Source organism: Homarus americanus, unplaced genomic scaffold (genome assembly GCF_018991925.1).
Source record: "Homarus americanus isolate GMGI-L3 unplaced genomic scaffold, GMGI_Hamer_2.0 scaffold59578, whole genome shotgun sequence".
NCBI lineage: Eukaryota > Metazoa > Arthropoda > Malacostraca > Decapoda > Nephropidae > Homarus > Homarus americanus.
In genome coordinates, this window is record NW_024712913.1 from 5486533 (window position 1) to 5506217 (window position 19685).

Genomic DNA, 19685 nt, shown 5'->3' on the forward strand with positions numbered 1-19685 from the left:
AACAAAGGTTATACCTGAGATTGAGATTATAAAGAAATATTAAATGCACACAGCATACATTAGTAACTGAAAAAATAGTGTTAACTACACACAAAAATATTGTCACTATTATTAAGACGTTACTGAGTCCACCAATACCCGTGAACCATGCTTCCTAACCTAACACACACACAGATTCCACCTGCACTCCGTAGTCGTTTAAGGCACAACCAACAGGCACCCTTAGTTTAAGGCCCAAATCAGCCTTTCTCCACCTTGGAAAGTGTACCTCTAAACTCCACTGACTCTTGGCCCCAGTGTGCGGCCCTGTATCACTCAGCTGGCTTCACTTTACCCCCAGTACATCCATGGAGCGGAAGGGAGTGAGCCAATCAGACTTTGTACAGTTGAGAGAAGCTTTAGCTTCCCGTTAGCAAAATGGTTTCACTAAGCTGCTTGAGATATGTGGTATTGTGAGCCGAGGTAGAGGAGAGCTGATGACCCCAACGATCGTCACGTCGTCAGCTGGGCACCCAGACGGCTAGATTCACTCAAGAGATCCTTTGATACCCTGCTAAACAGTGACAGGCCTACACTGATCGGTCCAACGGCGACAATCGCCAATCCTCAATCATCAAACGGCAGTCAATCTCGCAGTCAAGTGGGTTCTGACGGAAACCCTGAAATGAACTCACTGTTAGCTCTTGTTAACTTTATCACTGCCCTATCTAAACCCTCTCTGAGATCGAATGAGACTTACTTGTTATACTGCAATAGTGCAACACAGGTGACTAGGCCACGTGGCTATTTCTGTGACGGGTGCGCAGGAACGTCTTGCTGGACCGAATGCTTCCACGTGACTAACCTAGCCAGCCTCGTGTCCTCTCAAGGCGTTAGCTTAGGCCTACGTGACATATTTTCCGCCTAACTAATAACTCCTTGGGACACCCGTAACATTATTCAGACTGATAAACGATCTATAATAATTTCAAATTCAATAATAGTCCCTTAACTTCATGAATCGCTGATGGGCATTCTATGGCACCAGGGTGGGAAACCACTATCAATTCCCAATGCCATTTAGGAAGGAAGACCCGGACCTCCCCAACAACAAAGCCATGGCTGAATAGCGACTGAAGAACTTAAGGGAAGACTGATGAAGAATACAAGGCTTTACCAGCGCTACACTGAAGAGAGGAAGCAATTGTTGTGCAAGGACTACGCCGAATTGGTTCCCGCATCCCAGGTCGCTGCAAACCCAGGAAAAACATGGTATACCTCCCACATCACCCTGTGTTGAATCCCAAGAAGCCAGACAAAGTACGCTTCGTCAGTGACTGTTCCGCTGTGTAGGCCAACACTTCGTTGAACAGTCAAGTGCTACAAGGACCAGACCTCAACAACAAAATGTTAGGCGTCCTGATACGATTTCTCCAGGGAAAGATGGCACTCATGGCAATTATTGAAGCCATGTTCCACCATATTAGAGTCACACCTAAACATAGGGACGTCCTGAGGTTTTTGTGGTGCTGCAGTGGAGATTTGACTCAAGCTCCACGCTCGTATAGAATGAAGGTTCATCTCTTTGGAGGGGTATGGAGCCCGTCCTGCGCAGTATCCGCCTGAAGACGCACCTTCTCTGATCACCGTACTGAGTTTCCTGAGGCTGTCGCCAGGGCGGAACGCAACTTCTACGTCGATGATTTACTTCTATTACTTGACTCTTCGAGTGAAGCTACGGAAATGTCACAGCACCTTCGACAATTGCTCAGAAGGGGAGGCTTTCGCCTCACGAAATGGGCAAGTAATCGCAAGGAAGTACTGCGTTCCATCCCGTCTGAGGAGTGACTAGTTAGCATAAAGGAACTTAACCTGAGCCAGCAGCTACTACCGGTGGAACGGGCTTTAGGAGTCACATGGGACTTGGAGAATGACCAGTTTGCTGTCAAAATTCAAGTCCAAAGGAAGCCAGCCACAAAAAGATCACTTCTGAGCGTTGTCAGCTCAGTCTATGACCCTCTTGGCTTCATTAAGGCAAAACTGTTGTTCCGAGATGAATGCCGACGAAAAAAAGGATGGAACTAACCATTACAGGGGCAGAATAACGTGGCGTAGAACGCGTGGTTAGAGGAATTGTTGCGTCTGCAGACACTCAACGTTCCTCGGTGTTACAAACCTAGAGACTACGGTCGAACCGTGTTAGTACAACTGCACAGCTTTTGCTTTGCTTCGCAAGTGGCGTCTGGCCTGTTATCATACTAGAGACTGACGGACACTGAAGGAAATATTCATTGTTCCTTCATATATAGTAAAGCAAAGTTAGCCCCTCTCAAACAACAAACTATTCCCCGACTAGGGCTGTGTGCAGCAGTCTTAGCCGTCAACGCTGCCCAGATAATTCGGAAAACTGCAGTTGAAGGTCAAAGAGTCGTTCTTTTGGACGGACAGCATGTTGGTTCTCCAATACATCGCAAACACCAGTCGTCGGTTTCACACGAACATAGTGGCTGTTATACAGGAGCTCTCATAGATAAATCAATGAAGGCATGTAAACACGTCACTGAACCCAGCGGATGATGCGACACGTGGACTCACAGTGGAAGAAATGGCCGACGGCGGCCGGTGGATACAAGGACCAGACTTTTTACGTAAGGGAGAGGAACACTGACCAGAGAGGTTAAAACTGACCAAGGACTTGAGAGGGAACGTGGAGGTGAAACGGAATGTAGCCATCTTGATGACTAATAGTGCGACCACGGCACCCGGACAGGGTGTGCAAGCACTGTGGACAAGGTATTCATCGTGGCCTCGTCTACTGAAAGGAGTGGAATGGTAAGACATGAAAAAGCGGAGGTAGAGAGGGCAAGACTTGTCATTTTATGCTCAGCGCAAGAGGAATGGTATGAGGACGACATAAAGGCGATGGCAGGGAATGAATTAAGGAAACAGAGTAGAATCTACAGACTACAGCCGTTCCTAAACGAGAAGGGACTCATCAGCGTAGGCGGTCGGATAATGAACGCCCCTATCAGCCAAGGAAGTCAACATCCCATATTGCTTCCATATCGGCATCATGTCACTGACATCATAGTGCGGATTGTACATGAGAATCAGGCCGGACACTCCGGGAGAGAGCACACCCTAGTGTGCTTACGGCAGAAATTTTGGATTCCCAGGGCACGCAGAATACTAAACAAAACCACCAGGCACTGGGTGGTATGTCGCCAGAACAACTGGAAGCCCACACAACTGCGTCAAGCTGACTTACCGGTTGACCGTGTTACTCCAGCTAAACCTCTGTTTACTTACACAGGGGCAGAATGCTTCGGACCATTCAACGTTAAGCAAGGACGAAAACGACTTAAGAGATGAGGGTGCTTGTTCACGTGCCTCACAATCTGTGCCGTACATCTTGAAGTCCTCGCCTCGCTCGACTCTGACGCTTTTATCAACGCCGTAGTAAGATTTTCATCACGGCGAGGCACACCAAAACTAATACGATCGGACAAAGGGACGAACATGGTCGGTGCAGACAAGGAACTGAGAACAGCAGCACGGAGCTGGGAGCATGATGAACACATTTGGAACACCCTCCTAAGGAAACAGATAGACTGGGTCTTCAACCCACCAACAGCGTCACACATGGGGACACATGGGAACGTCAGATGCGGACGGTGAGGAAGGTTCTCCGGGCGATCGTGGGATCACAAGTATTGGACGATGAATGCCTGCAGACACTCTTCTGCGAAGTGGAAGCAGTGGTGAACGAGCAGCCCATTACTCCCGTGTCGGAAGACGTCAACGATCTGGAGGCATATACTCCCAGCCACCTCTTGCGCCCGGGATCGAAACGTAGTCTGCCGTTAGGTGGCCTGCGAATTGAAGAAACTTATAGCAGACGATGGAAACACGCCCAGCTTCTAGCTACCAGTTATGGAAACGTTGGATGAAGGAATACCTGCCTCTGCTGCGCAGTCGCCAAAAACATCTAACTCCACGATGAACTTTCAACTCATCGACATGGTCATTGTCGCTGGAGAGCACACACATAGAAATCAATGGCCCTTAGCTAAGTAGGATAATTGAAGCAAATCCAGATGATGATGGACTTGTACGTCGCGTCAAGGTAAAGACTGTACGGGGTGCGATGGTGCGCCCTGTAGTAAAACTTTGTCATTTGGAGGGAACTTCGCTTATGGTCAACTGAACTGGTACCCATATGTATGTTGGATTTATGAGTGTCGATACTCGACTTCTGCTGTTTCTTGAGCGTGTGCGCTCATCAGGGGGAGTGTTACCGCCAATGAGAAGAACCAGGAAGTATTTAAGAGTCTGCGATTACTGGGTAGCGAGGTTATTAGGTAGGATGTATCAGAGGAGTGAGGCGAAGGGCTTGGTGGGTGTTGATATGGTGAAGACGCTAAATGTGCTTGTCTGTCAATATGAACCATGGTGTGCAGCAACACCGGGTCGTAGTAGTAAAACCGGTTTTTGTATTTGATGATTTTGTTTTCTAAAGGAATATTAAATTTAATAAATATGTCAAGATCATTCGTTTCACTATTCTGGATCATTTTCATCCTAATAAATTAACCTGATACATTTACTTTACTTTAAATAAGCTATTTAGTGGTGTTCGTAAAAGGGTGGGAATACTGAATTTTCATACGATTTCAAGTTAAAATTTACCTAGCAAAAAATAAAAAAATTTCAAATCTGAAGATATCACATGATTCTGCACATAGAACTACATCATTAATACCATGGGCCGATTTTTCAAACTCAAAAAAAAAAATTCGCCTCCGTATGACACACCCTACCAACATATCGACCCTACAATACCGCAGTGACACCACCTTAAAAATTACTATCAATAGATAGTTAAACAGTGTAATCTACGAGTTTTATTATAATTATGGGAAACCGGCAAACATAGTAAATAGACTAAAAGAGGTGTTACATATACATTGTGCGCATAGTGGCAGGTCTGCATCGTGGAGTATGGTGTGAGTGAGCTCCTGTGGTCGTGGCAGAGGTTGGGTTGCACTCACACTTTTACCTCTGGGAAGCCCCCCCCCCCAGTCCTTCCCCCATCTCCTGGCGTTGCGACGCTCCCACGGGGGGGGTAAAGGAACTATTTGAGGCACCGGTACAAGACTATTACTTCACAGAGGTTGGCAGTTAAGTCTGTGTTCTACATTGGGAATCTGTTTGTAGGAGGGTAAGTGTTTTGAAGTGAGTTACTGTAATAGCACTCAGTATGAGGTGGATAACATCTTTCGCACATGTTGATTTGAAAATCATATTTTTGGTAGGCGGCGAAGTTACAAATGTATAAACTCAAATAAATTTGACACTAATTATAGTTGTTGACGTTTTTTATATTTTCAAAAGAGATTTCATCAAGGAGTATTGCTATAGATCTCCACAAGTGATTGTGGGCACTTCGTACCCGGTGGCGAGTCCGGTGGTACAGTTTTCCGAGGTTGTTGTAATCATGGTCGTGGTTATTATAATCATGGTCTTGGTTGTTATAATCATGGTCGTGGTTGTTATAATCATGGTTGTGGTTGTTATAATCATGGTCGTGGTTGTTATAATCATGGTCGTGGTTGTTATAATCATGGTCGTGGTTGTTATAATCATGGTTGTGGTTGTTATAACCATGGTCGTGATTGTTATAATCCAACCCATATGAGCACGAACTAATTGCTATAAGAACAGCCCAGTCCCAACCATTGTAAAAATGGGGAAAGGTCATGGCAGGGTTAGCTCCCGAGGGATAATTATCAGATATGGCCAGTGCTATGTGTGGTCTGGGGGTGTGAGAGTTTGTTGGCCAAGCTGGAGAGGACCAAGGAAGAATTGGAGAGGGCCAAGGAAGAAATAGAGAGGGCCACGTTGGAGGGCCTGAAATTAAAGGAAGAGATGGCGAGGATGAAGGAAGAGGCGGAACAAGGAAAGCCAGTGTCTGTCGAAAACTCAAGCGAGTGGATAGCTTCAAACATAGGTTGGATGCTTATATGAGCAATAGGGGTTGGGTATAAACGGGACTGCCCAGTATGGGTCAATAGGCCAGCTACAGTTTCCTCCATTCTTATGTTCTTATGTTCTTATATTTGTATCACTTATGTTGCCTGTATATCATTTGTAAATCAAGATTCCCACTTCCCAATTATGTAATTGAATATTTTCAGCCTTCCTGCTGCCATGCTCTTTCAATAAACCGTTAATTATTATTGTTATTATTATTATTATTATTATTATTATTATTATTATAATCATAGTAGTGGTTGTTATAATCATGGTCATGGTTGTTATAATCATAGTCGTGGTTGTTATGATCATAGTCGTGGTTGTTATAATCATGGTTGTGGTTGTTATAATCATGGTCGTTGTTGTTATAATCATAGTCGTGGTTGTTATAATCATGGTCGTGGTTGCTATAATCATGGTCGTGGTCGTGAGACTTACAGTATCTAATATAATATAAGAAGGAATAGAATAAAGGTTAGAATAATTAGTTAAAGAAATATTCGCCATAAGGAGAGGTTAAAATCATAAAAAAAGTATTATGAATCACCGATGATCATTCCAAGATAAATTAGATTATGAAGAGAAGTGACCTTAATTCTGGTTAGATTAGTCACCATCTGCTTAAGTCATCACCTGTGTTAAGACATCATAGTCATCATCTAAGTTAGTTACTTTTAGGCCCATCTCACATGACTGACCGACCATCGATGTTCTTTCCGTGCGTGGGTGTTAGTTTTCAACGCCTCTTATTATTTGCGCTGGTGGATGTAAGACCTCCTACCCTCACTGACGCAGCTATGGTCAATTTGGTGTCATTCTTGTTTATAAATGCCTTCTAATCTGTCTCAAGTCTATCCATCCTGTCTATTGCCAACCCAACTGTCTGTTCGTCTGCGTAGTGTTTGAATGTAACCCTGTCTGTACTAATGTGAACCAGTCAGTCAGTTATCATCTGTCCTGTTAGTTGCCATATTGTCTATTTGTGCATGTATGAATCTGTCTATATATATCAACCTTCTGTCTGTTTCACTGTCTATATTCACCCTGTGTCTATTGTAGTCATCTTCTCCATGCATTCCTGTTATTATCTTTTTATCTCTTCTCCTTTTCCACCCGCAGCAATAAGTATACACTGCAGCTGTAAGATCGTCTGGTAAAGTTTAAACTGAGCATTCAGACGCATGATGAAACTCAGCTCCCCCCACCTGTTATCTCTAATTATTTTCTGTTTCCCTTCTTTATTCTTCTATTTACTCATCTTCCTTCCTTTACTAATCCAAACAACATTAAAAAAAAGTAGGCTAAGAAAAAAGTGGGGGGAGGAGGAGGGAGCCGTACGATAACTGCAATCTGGGCTTACAGCGTCCAGCGAATGATGGTGCGCCAAGTCCGTAGACTTCCATCGTGTTCCAGCATAAATAAAATGGTTATGTTATGGCTTCCTAAAGAAACCATCGATATGGGACCAGGTTTGTTCCACTGTACGAATTTTTTTGCGATTTTTCCACCAAGTTTGATGAAAAACGATTGTGGCGTTTCGGCTGCCCAGACACGCACACACACACACACACACGCCTAGCGCTATAGTATATTAGATGAATATTGACGGACGATTTCTTCCGATAACCGATGTTTTCTATTTTAGAATATGATTAATTTGGAATAAGAAGAAACAACAAGAAAACATTACTTTTTTTTCAAAACTATAGTCAGTATCTTTACAGAAATATTAACTTCTGGGGGGCTTCAGGGTTATGGGTAATGGAAAAATAAGAAGATTGCTCAGCAAAGAAGGCGTGGTGTTGATCCTTGCGTTGGTTGTAAAAAGCAATTATCGCTGAGTCTGAGTTCCATTACTAAGAGTTTGTCGCTTTATAAATGTATTGGTTATGAGGCCAGACTGACCCCTAAAATACCATTTAAGTAACCTGTAAGGAAACGAACGGAGAAGAGCAACAGGACAATTTGCACTTCTGTACATGAGTCTTTAGTTCTTAGAGGTTCAAACATAAAAAGAAAGAAGGTGATAGTAAACACAGATTCCTGGAGTTTTCTGTACTACTGGTAATTTTTTCGAAATTTGTACTTTAAATTTTACATGTTTCGCTGGTTACAAAAAAGATACTCCAGAGATAGGGTAATGTAAGATTTTGGTTCTTTATATTTTTCCAATCACATATACACTTATGAAACTGAACACAACAGGAATTACTGGAATAAAGTGATAAATAATTGTACTCAATGACAATGTGAATTCAACTGAACTTGCTTCATTTAATTTATTTCATATTTTTTGGTGTAATCTCGTTGCATGAACCATTGCATCATCTAGAAGTCATCATTTTCGTGTAGATCGTTGTACATCAGTTATTATGATAATACGTGTTTTTCTTTTTTTACCTATCTTCAGCATTTTCCCGCAAATACAAACAGGCTGGAAACGTGAGCAAATGTATTTAAAAAAAAAAATTCCTTCATTCTTGACAATTTATACCGTTTTACTACTGTGAAAGATGTGTTCTGTTATTTTAAGCCCTTTCTACAAGGCCCTAAATCTTATTTACCTTTGTAGTTTCACACAAAATAGCATCACCCAGCAGCATCACGACCCTCATTAAAAATCTCTTTGGCACTAACCTCTCCGATTATTCACGCATAGTACTGCTTCCTAGATGACCTTTTTTCTTCCTATATTCGACCTATCCATCTGCCACTTGATTTTCCCCTCTCTCAATGTGCCCATACCACTTGAGCAGATCATGATCTGCTCTCCTTCCAACAAGTCCTTCATCTCCATGCCTCCTACTTATATCTCTTTCTTATTCTCTGCATCCTATGTACCTTGCCCTTGCTCTCGGATACGTCATAGCTCTGCTTTTAATCTGTTCCTACTTCGTGCAAGAAGAGTTCACATGTCACTCCCATAATGTTATTGATATTGGTTCAATAATTTCCCTCTACATTTTCCTGCTCTATTTCTCCAAATATTCCTCAATCCACCCATTTCTCCTTTACCTCCGTTAATGTGTGGTCCTCTCCATTTCCTCTATTCTGTCTCCATATAAGCTAACAATAATTTATTTGATTTTCCTTTCTGCCTTTTCTCACCCTCTACCAAATTCACATTCCTGTTAACTGTTTCCTAGATTTACTCATAGGTATTTGTAACTTTACTTTATGACCGCCAACAAGATCAGTGTCATCTACTACCAACAGCTGACTCATTCATTGCTCATTATACACCAGACATTCACCTCTCAACAATACTCTTCATTTCACTTCCTTTGTTTCCTTCGTTATACAATTCTTAGCAATATTACAAAACCATGATGACATTTCACTTCCTTGTCGTAGAACAACTTTCCCTGGCATCAATTTCCCTCTTTCTGGGGAAACATTGACACGTGCTTCTCGTTCTCTTGAATGGACACCATTCATGATTTTTCTAATAAGAGTACAATAGAAACACTTCCCAACTAATACTACTAATACTAATGCCACGTAACACCACGAAGTTCCCAGTGTCTATAGAACTTAGGCAATATAAAGCAGAATTGCAGAATTATAATACAATATATGAACAAAACACAGTAACACATATTCACCATAATGCACAATACATACTGGTAAAAGTTTTGTGCGTCTGGGATGGAGATGTCGTAGTCCAAACGGTGTAAGTCAGCTAGGTGGTAGAGCTGCATGGCCACGTCCAGAAGATTGGCGGCGTAGGGCGGACTATGTTTCTGGAGAAATATAATGTGGGAGAAAAAATAATTCGGAAGACCCTGAAAGTTTACTTTATAAGACAGAAAAAGCGTCATGTAACAGAAAAAGCAGCAAGCTTTAGACAACATATTCATCTATTTGATTGTCAATGAAGCAATTACAACAATAAGATATTCAATAAACTTCAAAGGGCAGAAAAGGTGATTTCTACTAAAGGCAATGTCGAAGATGATAATTATGATAGCTTTCAGGAAAAGATGTTCTTAACTCAAATGATTAAACGCTCATGGTACGACAACGAAAACAAATGTGCATAAAGTACACAAAAGAGACTACCAGGAACCACAACAACAACAATAGAGTCACAAACTACAACAACAAAAGAATCACAGCTACAACAACAACAGCAAAGCCATAACTACAACAACAGAGCCACAACAACAACAACAACAACAGAGCCACAACTACAACAGCAGAGCCACAACAACAATAACATAGCCACAACAACAGCAACAACAGAACAACAGCTACAACAACAGAACCACAGCCACAACAACATAACCACAGAACCACAGCCACAACAACATAACCACAGAACCACAGCCACAACAACATAACCACAGAACCACAGCCACAACAACATAACCACAGAACCACAGCCACAACAACATAACCACAGCTACAATAACAGAGCCACAACTACAAGAACAACAGAGCCACAACAACAACAACAACAGAGCCACAACTACAACAGCAGAGCCACAACAACAATAACATAGCCACAACAACAGCAACAACAGAACAACAGCTACAACAACAGAACCACAGCCACAACAACATAACCACAGCTACAATAACAGAGCCAGAACTACAAGAACAACAGAGCCACAATAACAGCAACAACAGAACAACAGCTACAACAACAGAACCACAGCCACAACAACATAACCACAGCTACAACAACAGAGCTACAACTACAAAACCAGAACCACAGTTACAACATCAGAGCCACAAATACAAGAACAATAGAAGCACAGCTACAACAACATAACCACAATTTCAACAACAGAACCACAATTATAATAACAGAACCACAATTACAACAACAGAAGCACAATTTAAACAACAGAGCTACAACTACAATAACAGAACCACAATTACAATAACAGAACCACAATTATAATAACAGAACCACAACTACAATAACAAAACCACAATTACAACAACAGAGCCACAACTTCAACAGCAGAACCACAATTACAATAACAAACAAAATACAGCAACAGAGCTACATTTACAACAACAGGGCCCCAGCTACAACAAAAAAAGCGTCCAGCCAGTTTCTTGACTTAAATTTTCATCAGTACTAACAGCTGAGAAGAAGAGCACCAGATATTGCAGGAGGAAAACGGGAAGAATTTGGCACAAAAAAGTGAGACAGTGCAGATGGAACACTGACAGGATCAGATATTGGATGCGAGGAAAAAGAATAATTTTTAATTACCCAGAAGACCATGGAAGCTGCAGCGAGGGCAGCAGCTGTCTCAGCAGCCAACTCAGTTCCTGTAGGAGGGAGTCACGAACTGCTCAGTTGTATTCTACAGTACCTCTCATATGTTTAAATTTTTACCAGGACATATTTTCACATTTCAATGATTGATTATCTATATAATTATATGAACGTGAGACTCACATGCCCTATAAAACAGTTCTCGGAGACAGTCAACACAGAACATAAAGGACACAACTTCTCAGCGCCTCGACTTACTAACCTGGGTGAGCTTCATCAATCTTATATGAAGGTCGCTCCATCGTCATGTCCTCAGGTCGTCCCCAGTAGGCGTGGTCAAGGTTGCTGAGGCCCACCTAAAAAAATAAAAAAATAGGTTGTGTGTGGACGTCTAAATCTCTAGATTTTGTCAGGAGCTTTTGTCTGCAGTTATTAATGTCTCTTAACGTGCCTTTTCTCGCTCCTTGTTTTGTATTATTTGTCAATGTCAACACCATGATCAATTTCGTTGTGTTATGTTGAAATAATTTACGTTAAATGTTTATTTATTCATACAGAATACATTTCAATATACTGTTATCAGTCACATCTGGGTCATTAAACGATCTAGCATTTTTTCCTGTATTGTAATATATGACTCAGTTAACCCATTTGTCTCTACGAATACAAAGTTCCCGCATTCTTTTGTACAGCTAGGTGTTAGACGAGTACTTTACTGAACTTCCTATAGGAAACTTTGTCTTACAACACCCAAGAGAATTAAAAATAAGTTTCAAGAGAATGCAAAAACAAATACTGATGAATAGCTACTTAGAACCAATTGATAACTTATGCTGCCATACGCTATGTTTCAAACCAATCGTTAAATAAAGGCACCTATTTACAAATATGTGGAACAACTGACCTGACCATAGAAATCGTATTCGGTAGGATGGGCCTTAACGAAGTAGTCGGTGGCCCACTTAAGTGCTGCCTCACCGTACTCCTTCTGACCTGTGGGAGAAACGCCAGGGTCATGAGTCTCTCACAACACTGTCCCTGGGACACAAACCAGTGTTATCAGTCTCTCACAACACTGTCCTTGGGAGACACACCAGGATCATAAGTCTCCAGCAACACTACCCCTGGGAGACACACCATGTATTAGCCACTGTCTAACAGACAGTAATAGTTATATAAATGTGGGCTGCATAGATTATGTTTATATAATTATGTTACTTCCATTTACCTCTTGTAATCACAGATGAATTGTCCTGAAGTTTCAGCTCTTGAGGTGCATATAAAGTTACACTCATAAATGTTTGTGGGTTATTAAGTTACAAACCCAATGGTTGTTTCGCCTTTTATTAAGGTAATAGATAATGCACAATTAACTTAGGATATCACCGTAACTAACACTATGAGCCGTGAGTGTTACAGTAAATGAAGCGAAGTGTAACTAGCTTCGTGACACACGTCAGGTATGTGAGAGACACTCGTCAGGAGTGAGTGCTGCTAACCACGCATCAGCAGAGGAGCGTAGAGATCAGAGGTCATTTGATGGGCAAGGAGAATACTTGACATACATCATTTGTTTCAATGTTAGAGAGAACAAACTAAGCACTTACTCATAGTTTAATCACCGTGGGTGATGTAATTATATAAGCATAATGTATGTACCCCACATTTATATAAGGACTAGCAGAAACGCCGCCCTCTGGGCGGCTCTTTCACTAGGCCACTGTAGTACGCCACCCTCCGGGAAGCTCCACATTGTCTCACTGTACTTCATTAAATGGTTGTGGTGGTTTTCCAAATTTGGCAGTCGTACTTTCCCACAAGAGCAGCACAGTCCAGCAGATTCTCCTTTGCACTTCTTTGCACAGCAGTGTTCATATTTTTTATTCATGTTGCCAATGACAACAGAGGGATACTTTTCATATTCTGTTTCATCATCATAGTTAAATGCTGCTCTTGCAAGTGGATGCCTGTGTGTATTCTTTCTTAGAATTCTGGATCCCGCAGCTCTCTGTCTATCAGCATTCAAACGCATTGCATGCGCTTGATCATGTTCTTGAGAACGCCTTTCTGCTGTTTGCTGTCTGTGGAGCATGAAGACGGGATTCCCTTTCCTGATCTGTTTCCTGTGACCGACTTGCCGCTTTTCGCTTTCTGTCAGCATTATGATGGCATTCCCTTTCCTGATCTGCTTCCTGTGACCGACTGTCCGCTGTTCGCTTTCTGTCAGCATTAAGACGGGATTCCCTTTCTTGATCTGTTTCCTGTGACCGACTTGCCGTTGTTCGCTCTCTGTTAGTTTGTAAACGTGCAGCACGTTGTTGCCTTGATTCACTTGATCTTGATTGCTGCTTTCTCAGTGCATCTCTCTGTCTTCTTTGAAAAATTGACATCCTTGGTCGTTTCTTTGGTGGCATTTTGTTCAGTTAAATTTGATCTTAATTTTGGTTTTCAGCGCGATTACAATCCTTCCTTCCCGGGCAAAGCTGGGGACAAACAGTGGCTCAAGCTAGTAAGCTACAAAACAACGAGAGAACAGTCCCTCGGCATGTACCACCGACGCTCTTTCAGTTATTTATATAGATGGCCATGGCAAGGAATAGATTAATAAGGTAGGACGCAACGACATTGATCTTAGCGCTGTGAAATATCCTACGTTTGGCATATCTCGTTAGAATGGACTACATACCAACCTACCTACCTTGTTAGAATGGACAGCCTAGAAAAGTTAGAGATCAAAGAAAAGTAAGCTGTAATGAGTGAGAGCATAAGGATAAAATTAGCTATAATACGTGGGATGGGATACGACTTTTCAGCCTCTGTGTGGTGTAAGGGATGGAGGTTAGATGCAGAGAAAAGTAAGCCATAATGAAGGAGAACCTAAGGATCAAAATAGCTGTAAATCATAGGAGGGACTACTTCTTTTCTACGTGTGTGCGTCAGGGCTGACCGTTAGTCTCTCTCACTTTCTCTACTTCTCTCAGGCGTGTCGGGTCGGGTCGGGTTGGGTGTGTCGGATCCTGTTGGTTGGAGTTTTTTTGAGATCCCCACATGACACTTGCTATCCATACTAAGTTTGGGTCCAGATCGGTAAAGTAGTTTCCGAGATTCTCGTGCGGACACAGACAAACAGACAGACAGACAGACTTCTTTGTTTTATATATATAGACTACTGTCTGTTTCACAGTGGACAATACAAATACAACACCCACGGGGATTAACTATGTTTAGTAAATACTGTCTAATACTGAAGCAAGTGATGCATGTCACCATTATCTAGCAGGGTCATCAGTTTATTTGCCAGTTACTTCAGTTATCTCAGGTTTCTCTGACACACCACATGTGCGTTAACAAAGCTCGCTCTAACTCTCTTCACCTATACTAACATTCATAGCTCATAGTGTTAGTTACGGTGATATCATACGTTAATTTTGCATTGACCATTTTCTTAATAAAAGGGGAAAAGACAATTTGGGTTTGCAAACTTAGCTCAAGAAACATTTCTTGTGTGTACATCTGTATTACCTATTACCAACATGGCTGTACCTGCAAGACCATTTATCAAGGATTACACCAGGTAAATAGAAGTAACAAAGGTGGCAGCGGTTATTATATACGGACCCATACAGATCTGAAAACAATTGGTCGGCAGTTTTCATGTCCGTTCTCTATTTTTGCACATGTGATATCCACCAGTGACAGAATTTTTTTTAAGCTTATACAATGCTACACTTCAACATAAAAGTAAAAGAAATCTGTTTTTAGTGATTTTATATTTTTATCACTTGCACTGACACCACTGTACCGCACCCTAACCCTCAGCTGGACGACCAGCCAGCCAATACCATCACCCAGTGCTCCAGAAACATGTTGTTTAACTACATCAGCTCATTCTTCAGGGACCCAATCTCCTTCCAGCAACGGGCAGTGACAGGACCCAGTGAACCCCGTTTGACCCATCTTGTGACCAAATGAACCCAGGTTACACGGCAGTCTTCAAATAGCTTGATCAACTTGATCTGAGCTCTGTGTGTGTGTGTGTGTGTGTGTGTGTGTGTGTGTAACAACACCTTTGTTTTATATTAATACACCTAAATGAATAACACCAAGTTATTCACCAAGTGATTTCCCATGCTATTCAAGACTAGATCAGTTAGGTTGCATCTTTCGTAAGGCTCGAGCTAGGGTCAGCTGATTTAGCAAACACCCTCTCGATCTCTCACGCCCAGGGAGTGGCAGTTCACTTACTAACAATGGACAGGGAAGCTGGGCATTTAACACAAGTTTTATGTCAAAGTGATATTCACAACACTTCACTGGAAAGAATTCACAATACATTCTCTGAGATTGTACCTGTGTAAATACCTGCTTCAGCAATAAAGAGAAAATGCCAAGAAGTGTTTACATCAAGCCCTGCCACTTAAGAGTTCCAGAACTTAATTAAAACAATTAGCGTGAAAAGGATCCTCCCTGGACTTAAAAAATCCAGAGTATCCTACAAACTAAAAAGTCCACAAAGACAATACTCAGCAAAAAATAAATAAAAATACCTACAAACACTATGGGCACTCCGAATAAATGGTATGAACTACTTGAGGTTCCATACCATAATACAGAAGGTTGTAAGAGCATTCAACGGATGAAGCAAAAACATGCTAACCGAAGGGACACCAGTAGTCAGCCTTCAGGGGAAGATGATTGCACACGTCCAGCAACACGATCTGGAATAGCGTTGATGGTGCAATAAAACAACGCTTCCATCACAGGCTCATTAATCGCCGCATTAAACAAAGTGGAGGAGGTGTTGACTGTACCAGCGAGGATAGGTGATAATCGGTTGTCCCTAAACATATATATGGGAGCGTGTGCCACTGTTATCTCATTAGCGTCGTTCAATGAACGCAATCGACGATATCCTCCTAATAAGTGGCCAATAAAACCAACAGACATTCCTCCTCCTAGGTCAAGTAAAGTTCTTCTGGCGGATTTCTACATAGTAAAGATACTCTCTTTGCCAGCGGATGGGTTAATCTGTCTTTCCACACTAAAGCAGAGCAACACTATCATTCAGGCGGCGAAATCAAGAATCGACAATAAAGTAGGGTTAATAGCTCCACAAGTGATCTTTTAGAATTACTAGCCTGGCTCAAGGAAATCATAGCATTATCTGTAGAACCCCTAGGTAAAACAACGTTGACAACCCATCACATTCCACTCAAGCCGGACACTCACCCGATCTACAGACCAGCATATCGGCTACCCCACAGCCAAAGGGTTGTAGTCGAACAATGGTACAAGAAATGCTGGAAGAAAAGGTAATCCAACCTTCCTCGGCACCATGGAACTCACCTCTATTTTTAGTTCCCAAGAATGATGGAGGATGGAGACCACTCATAGATTTTCGATGAGTCACCCAAGCAACTATACCAGACAGGTTCCCAATGCCTGTCCTAACTGACTTACTACAGTCCCTAGGAAAAGACAACGCCGTCTTCAGTAACCTAGATTTGCTTAGCGGGTACTGGCAAATTCCCTTACATAAGTATCCCGCGAGGCAACTGCGTTCAGTACTCTAATAAGACATTTCGAAGAATTGCAAATGCCGCTAACATTCCAAAGAATGATAAGTAATACAGTCTATGCCTATCTAGATGATCTTATCATAGTAAGCAAAGTTATACAAAGCTATTTAAAGTAACTATGCGAAATTTTCACAAAGCTACAAATAGCTGAACTGAAAGTGAAACTTTCCAAAATGTGAATTTCTTAAATCCAGAATCCAATTTCGAGGACACGTAGTGAATGGCAAAGGTATACACACCGTAGATTGTAAGGAAGTACAGGGGTACCTAGTGACAGCACTAGGATCCCGCTTCTTCTATCAAGGAATAAACAATTGAAATTGAAAGTGAATTGATTGTAAGGTAAAGACGGTGAAGCAGTTTCCTTGTCCCAAGAATGCAGATCAACTTCGTAGTTTCCTGAGATTTTCAGGATACTACCATTCTTTCAATAAAAGTGATGCCAATTAGTCTCACCACTGACTACACTCAAGGACGTAGAGTATAAGTGGAACAAGGAACAAGAGGATAGGTTTAATGCCCCTAAGAGTGCTTTAACGATCGCTCCGGTGTTAGCCTTTCCGGACTACACTAAACCATTTACGATATGCACCGATACTTCCGTCCTAGGGCTAGGACGAGGGAAGTGGCGTGTAATAGCATACGCCAGTCGCACCCACAACGATGGAGAAACACGTTATTTACCTACTTACTTGGAAGCATTAGCTGTAGTGTAGGCTCTCAAGCATTTTCGGAATCTCATTTTTGGATATCCGGTCACAGTCCACACAGATCATGTAGCCGTGCCAAAACTATTACATGGGAAGAACTTATCAGGGCGTCTTGCGCACTGGTATCTTACCATACAGGAGTTCGCACCCGAATTCAAGTATTTGCCGGGTCGTGCGAAAGTGGTAGCTGATTCGCTATCCAGACTCATAGCTACTGTCACGCCACTACTCACGTTCAACTTATCACAGTTAAGGGCGGAACAACTACAGGATCCACTGTGGTCCAAGGTAATCTATGCCTTATAATCGGGAGATGAGGTAAATTTGCCCGAACTACCTCTACCACTATCACAGTTTGAGCTACGACACGACATACTGTATCGCTCAGTAAAAACACAACAAGAGTCAATCTCTAAAATTTTTATTCCTACGTCACTAAAGGAACCCTCTTTCAGAATGTACCTTAAGCTGGGCATCCGGGCCGAGACAAATGTCTGACAGAAATTAGACGAAAATATTATTGGAAAATTATGTGGACCGGCATCGAACATCACATTGCTAAGTGTTTATCTTGTGCGAAACACACGGGGACAACGATGGACACCACTCCAATCTTAGAATACCCGACGCCTGAACGTCCATGTGATACAGTTGCAATCGATTTACCACTTTTCCAGGTTCGTGGTACTAGCACCATTGCAGAACAATTCTGCCGAAGCAATGGCTCATGCATTAGTCACTCATCTCATCTGTTCTTTTTCTACACCAAGAGTGATACTCTCAAATAATGGGACAGAATTTAAGAATCAACTCTTAATAGCATTATGTCAACAACACGACATCACAGAAACCTTCACAACCGCCTACCATCCATCCTCAAATGGGTTGGTCGAGCTTACAAATTGCAGTCTCACCTCTGCGGCCTACATTATCTGAACGATGGCCGTACTGGTCGGACGTGTCAGCCTTGTACTCTGCTGATTTGAAGACGACCTGCGGCTTTCAAGTAGCTAATCGGAAGCAGACGATCCGTGGCCAACAACAATAAAGGTGACAGCAGTTTTCAAGAGGTGATTAGTAAGAAAGAAAAGAAGGGGAAGCGAGAGTTGGCGAAGAAAAGTGAAACAAGTGATCATGAATGATAGGAAGAAAAGGATGCACAAGCAGAAGAAAGCAGAAAGAATTCAACTGACAATAAAAAGCAGCAGGTTGGTCGGATGAATCATCGTGCAGTACCAATGTGACGAGCAACCCGGGTGGTGGAAACAGTTCAGGTAGGAGGAGGTTGAACTTTCCAAGTGATTTCCGCCTGTCATTCTATGAGCTATTGCTGTGGGCTGCTACACTGGGAAGAGAACATAAAAAGTTTGAAGGTCGTAATAATTCCCATCTGACTGTAGCTGGGAATGTAGCGGTAAAGTTTTTGACGACGACAGGATTTAAGAAGGTGATAATAACGATGCTTCAGGACACAACACACAAAGGCGATCGTCTTCATTTACCCGGTTATACTGGATCCTGATTTTCTTCTTGACGATACACGATTTGTATGGCAAAGCGACACGAAATCCGGGGTGATAAGAACTAAATGGTAGCCTTGATGAAGGTAGACGTTCAGAAGAAGATATTCATTTCTGGAATAGGATATAAGATAATTGCAAAGTTTATTGAACAACCTGTTTTGTGTTACAAGTGCGTCAAAGTGAATGTCGGTGTCGTTACCATGGAAAAAATTATAATTCAATAGAATGTGAAAATAAAATAAAGTTTGGGCAACATGTTTGCCGTGCTGTTGCAATTGTGGCGGCGCGCATAATGCAAGTTCCTCAATTTGCAATAAGAAGCTACAGATGCGTGATGCGCGGTGGCAGAGCATGGGTGAAGTGCAGCAGCGAAAAAAGGAGGAAGGACGAGGAGTTACAGGAGAGACAACTCTACCTTCAACTGAGAACGTGTGTAAGAAGAGGATAGAACAGAGCGACGCGTTGCAGGTAACTGGAAATGGTACAAGGGCTGCACCGAAAATGGTTCCAGAAGATAAGGTAATTGACAAGTTTGGTGATGTGTATGGTGTATTAGTTCAACTTTGGCAATAAAGTCAGATTCTTAGAAAAAAGTTAGAGGCCAACCAGAAAGTAATTGCCC

General features: G+C 42.1%; 1 protein-coding gene across 1 annotated transcript in view; it reads right to left on the reverse strand.

The window, feature by feature from the left end:
• LOC121864916 (endoglucanase E-4-like) overlaps positions 1 to 19685 on the reverse strand; it is a 65169-nt gene that overhangs the window by 12140 nt on the left and 33344 nt on the right. The window contains exons 7-10 of the mRNA XM_042364103.1: positions 12156 to 12244; positions 11514 to 11607; positions 11246 to 11304; positions 9640 to 9758 (exon numbers count right to left, since the gene is read on the reverse strand). Coding sequence (XP_042220037.1) covers positions 9640 to 9758; positions 11246 to 11304; positions 11514 to 11607; positions 12156 to 12244 — 361 coding nt within the window. The remainder of the gene's footprint in view (positions 1 to 9639; positions 9759 to 11245; positions 11305 to 11513; positions 11608 to 12155; positions 12245 to 19685) is intronic.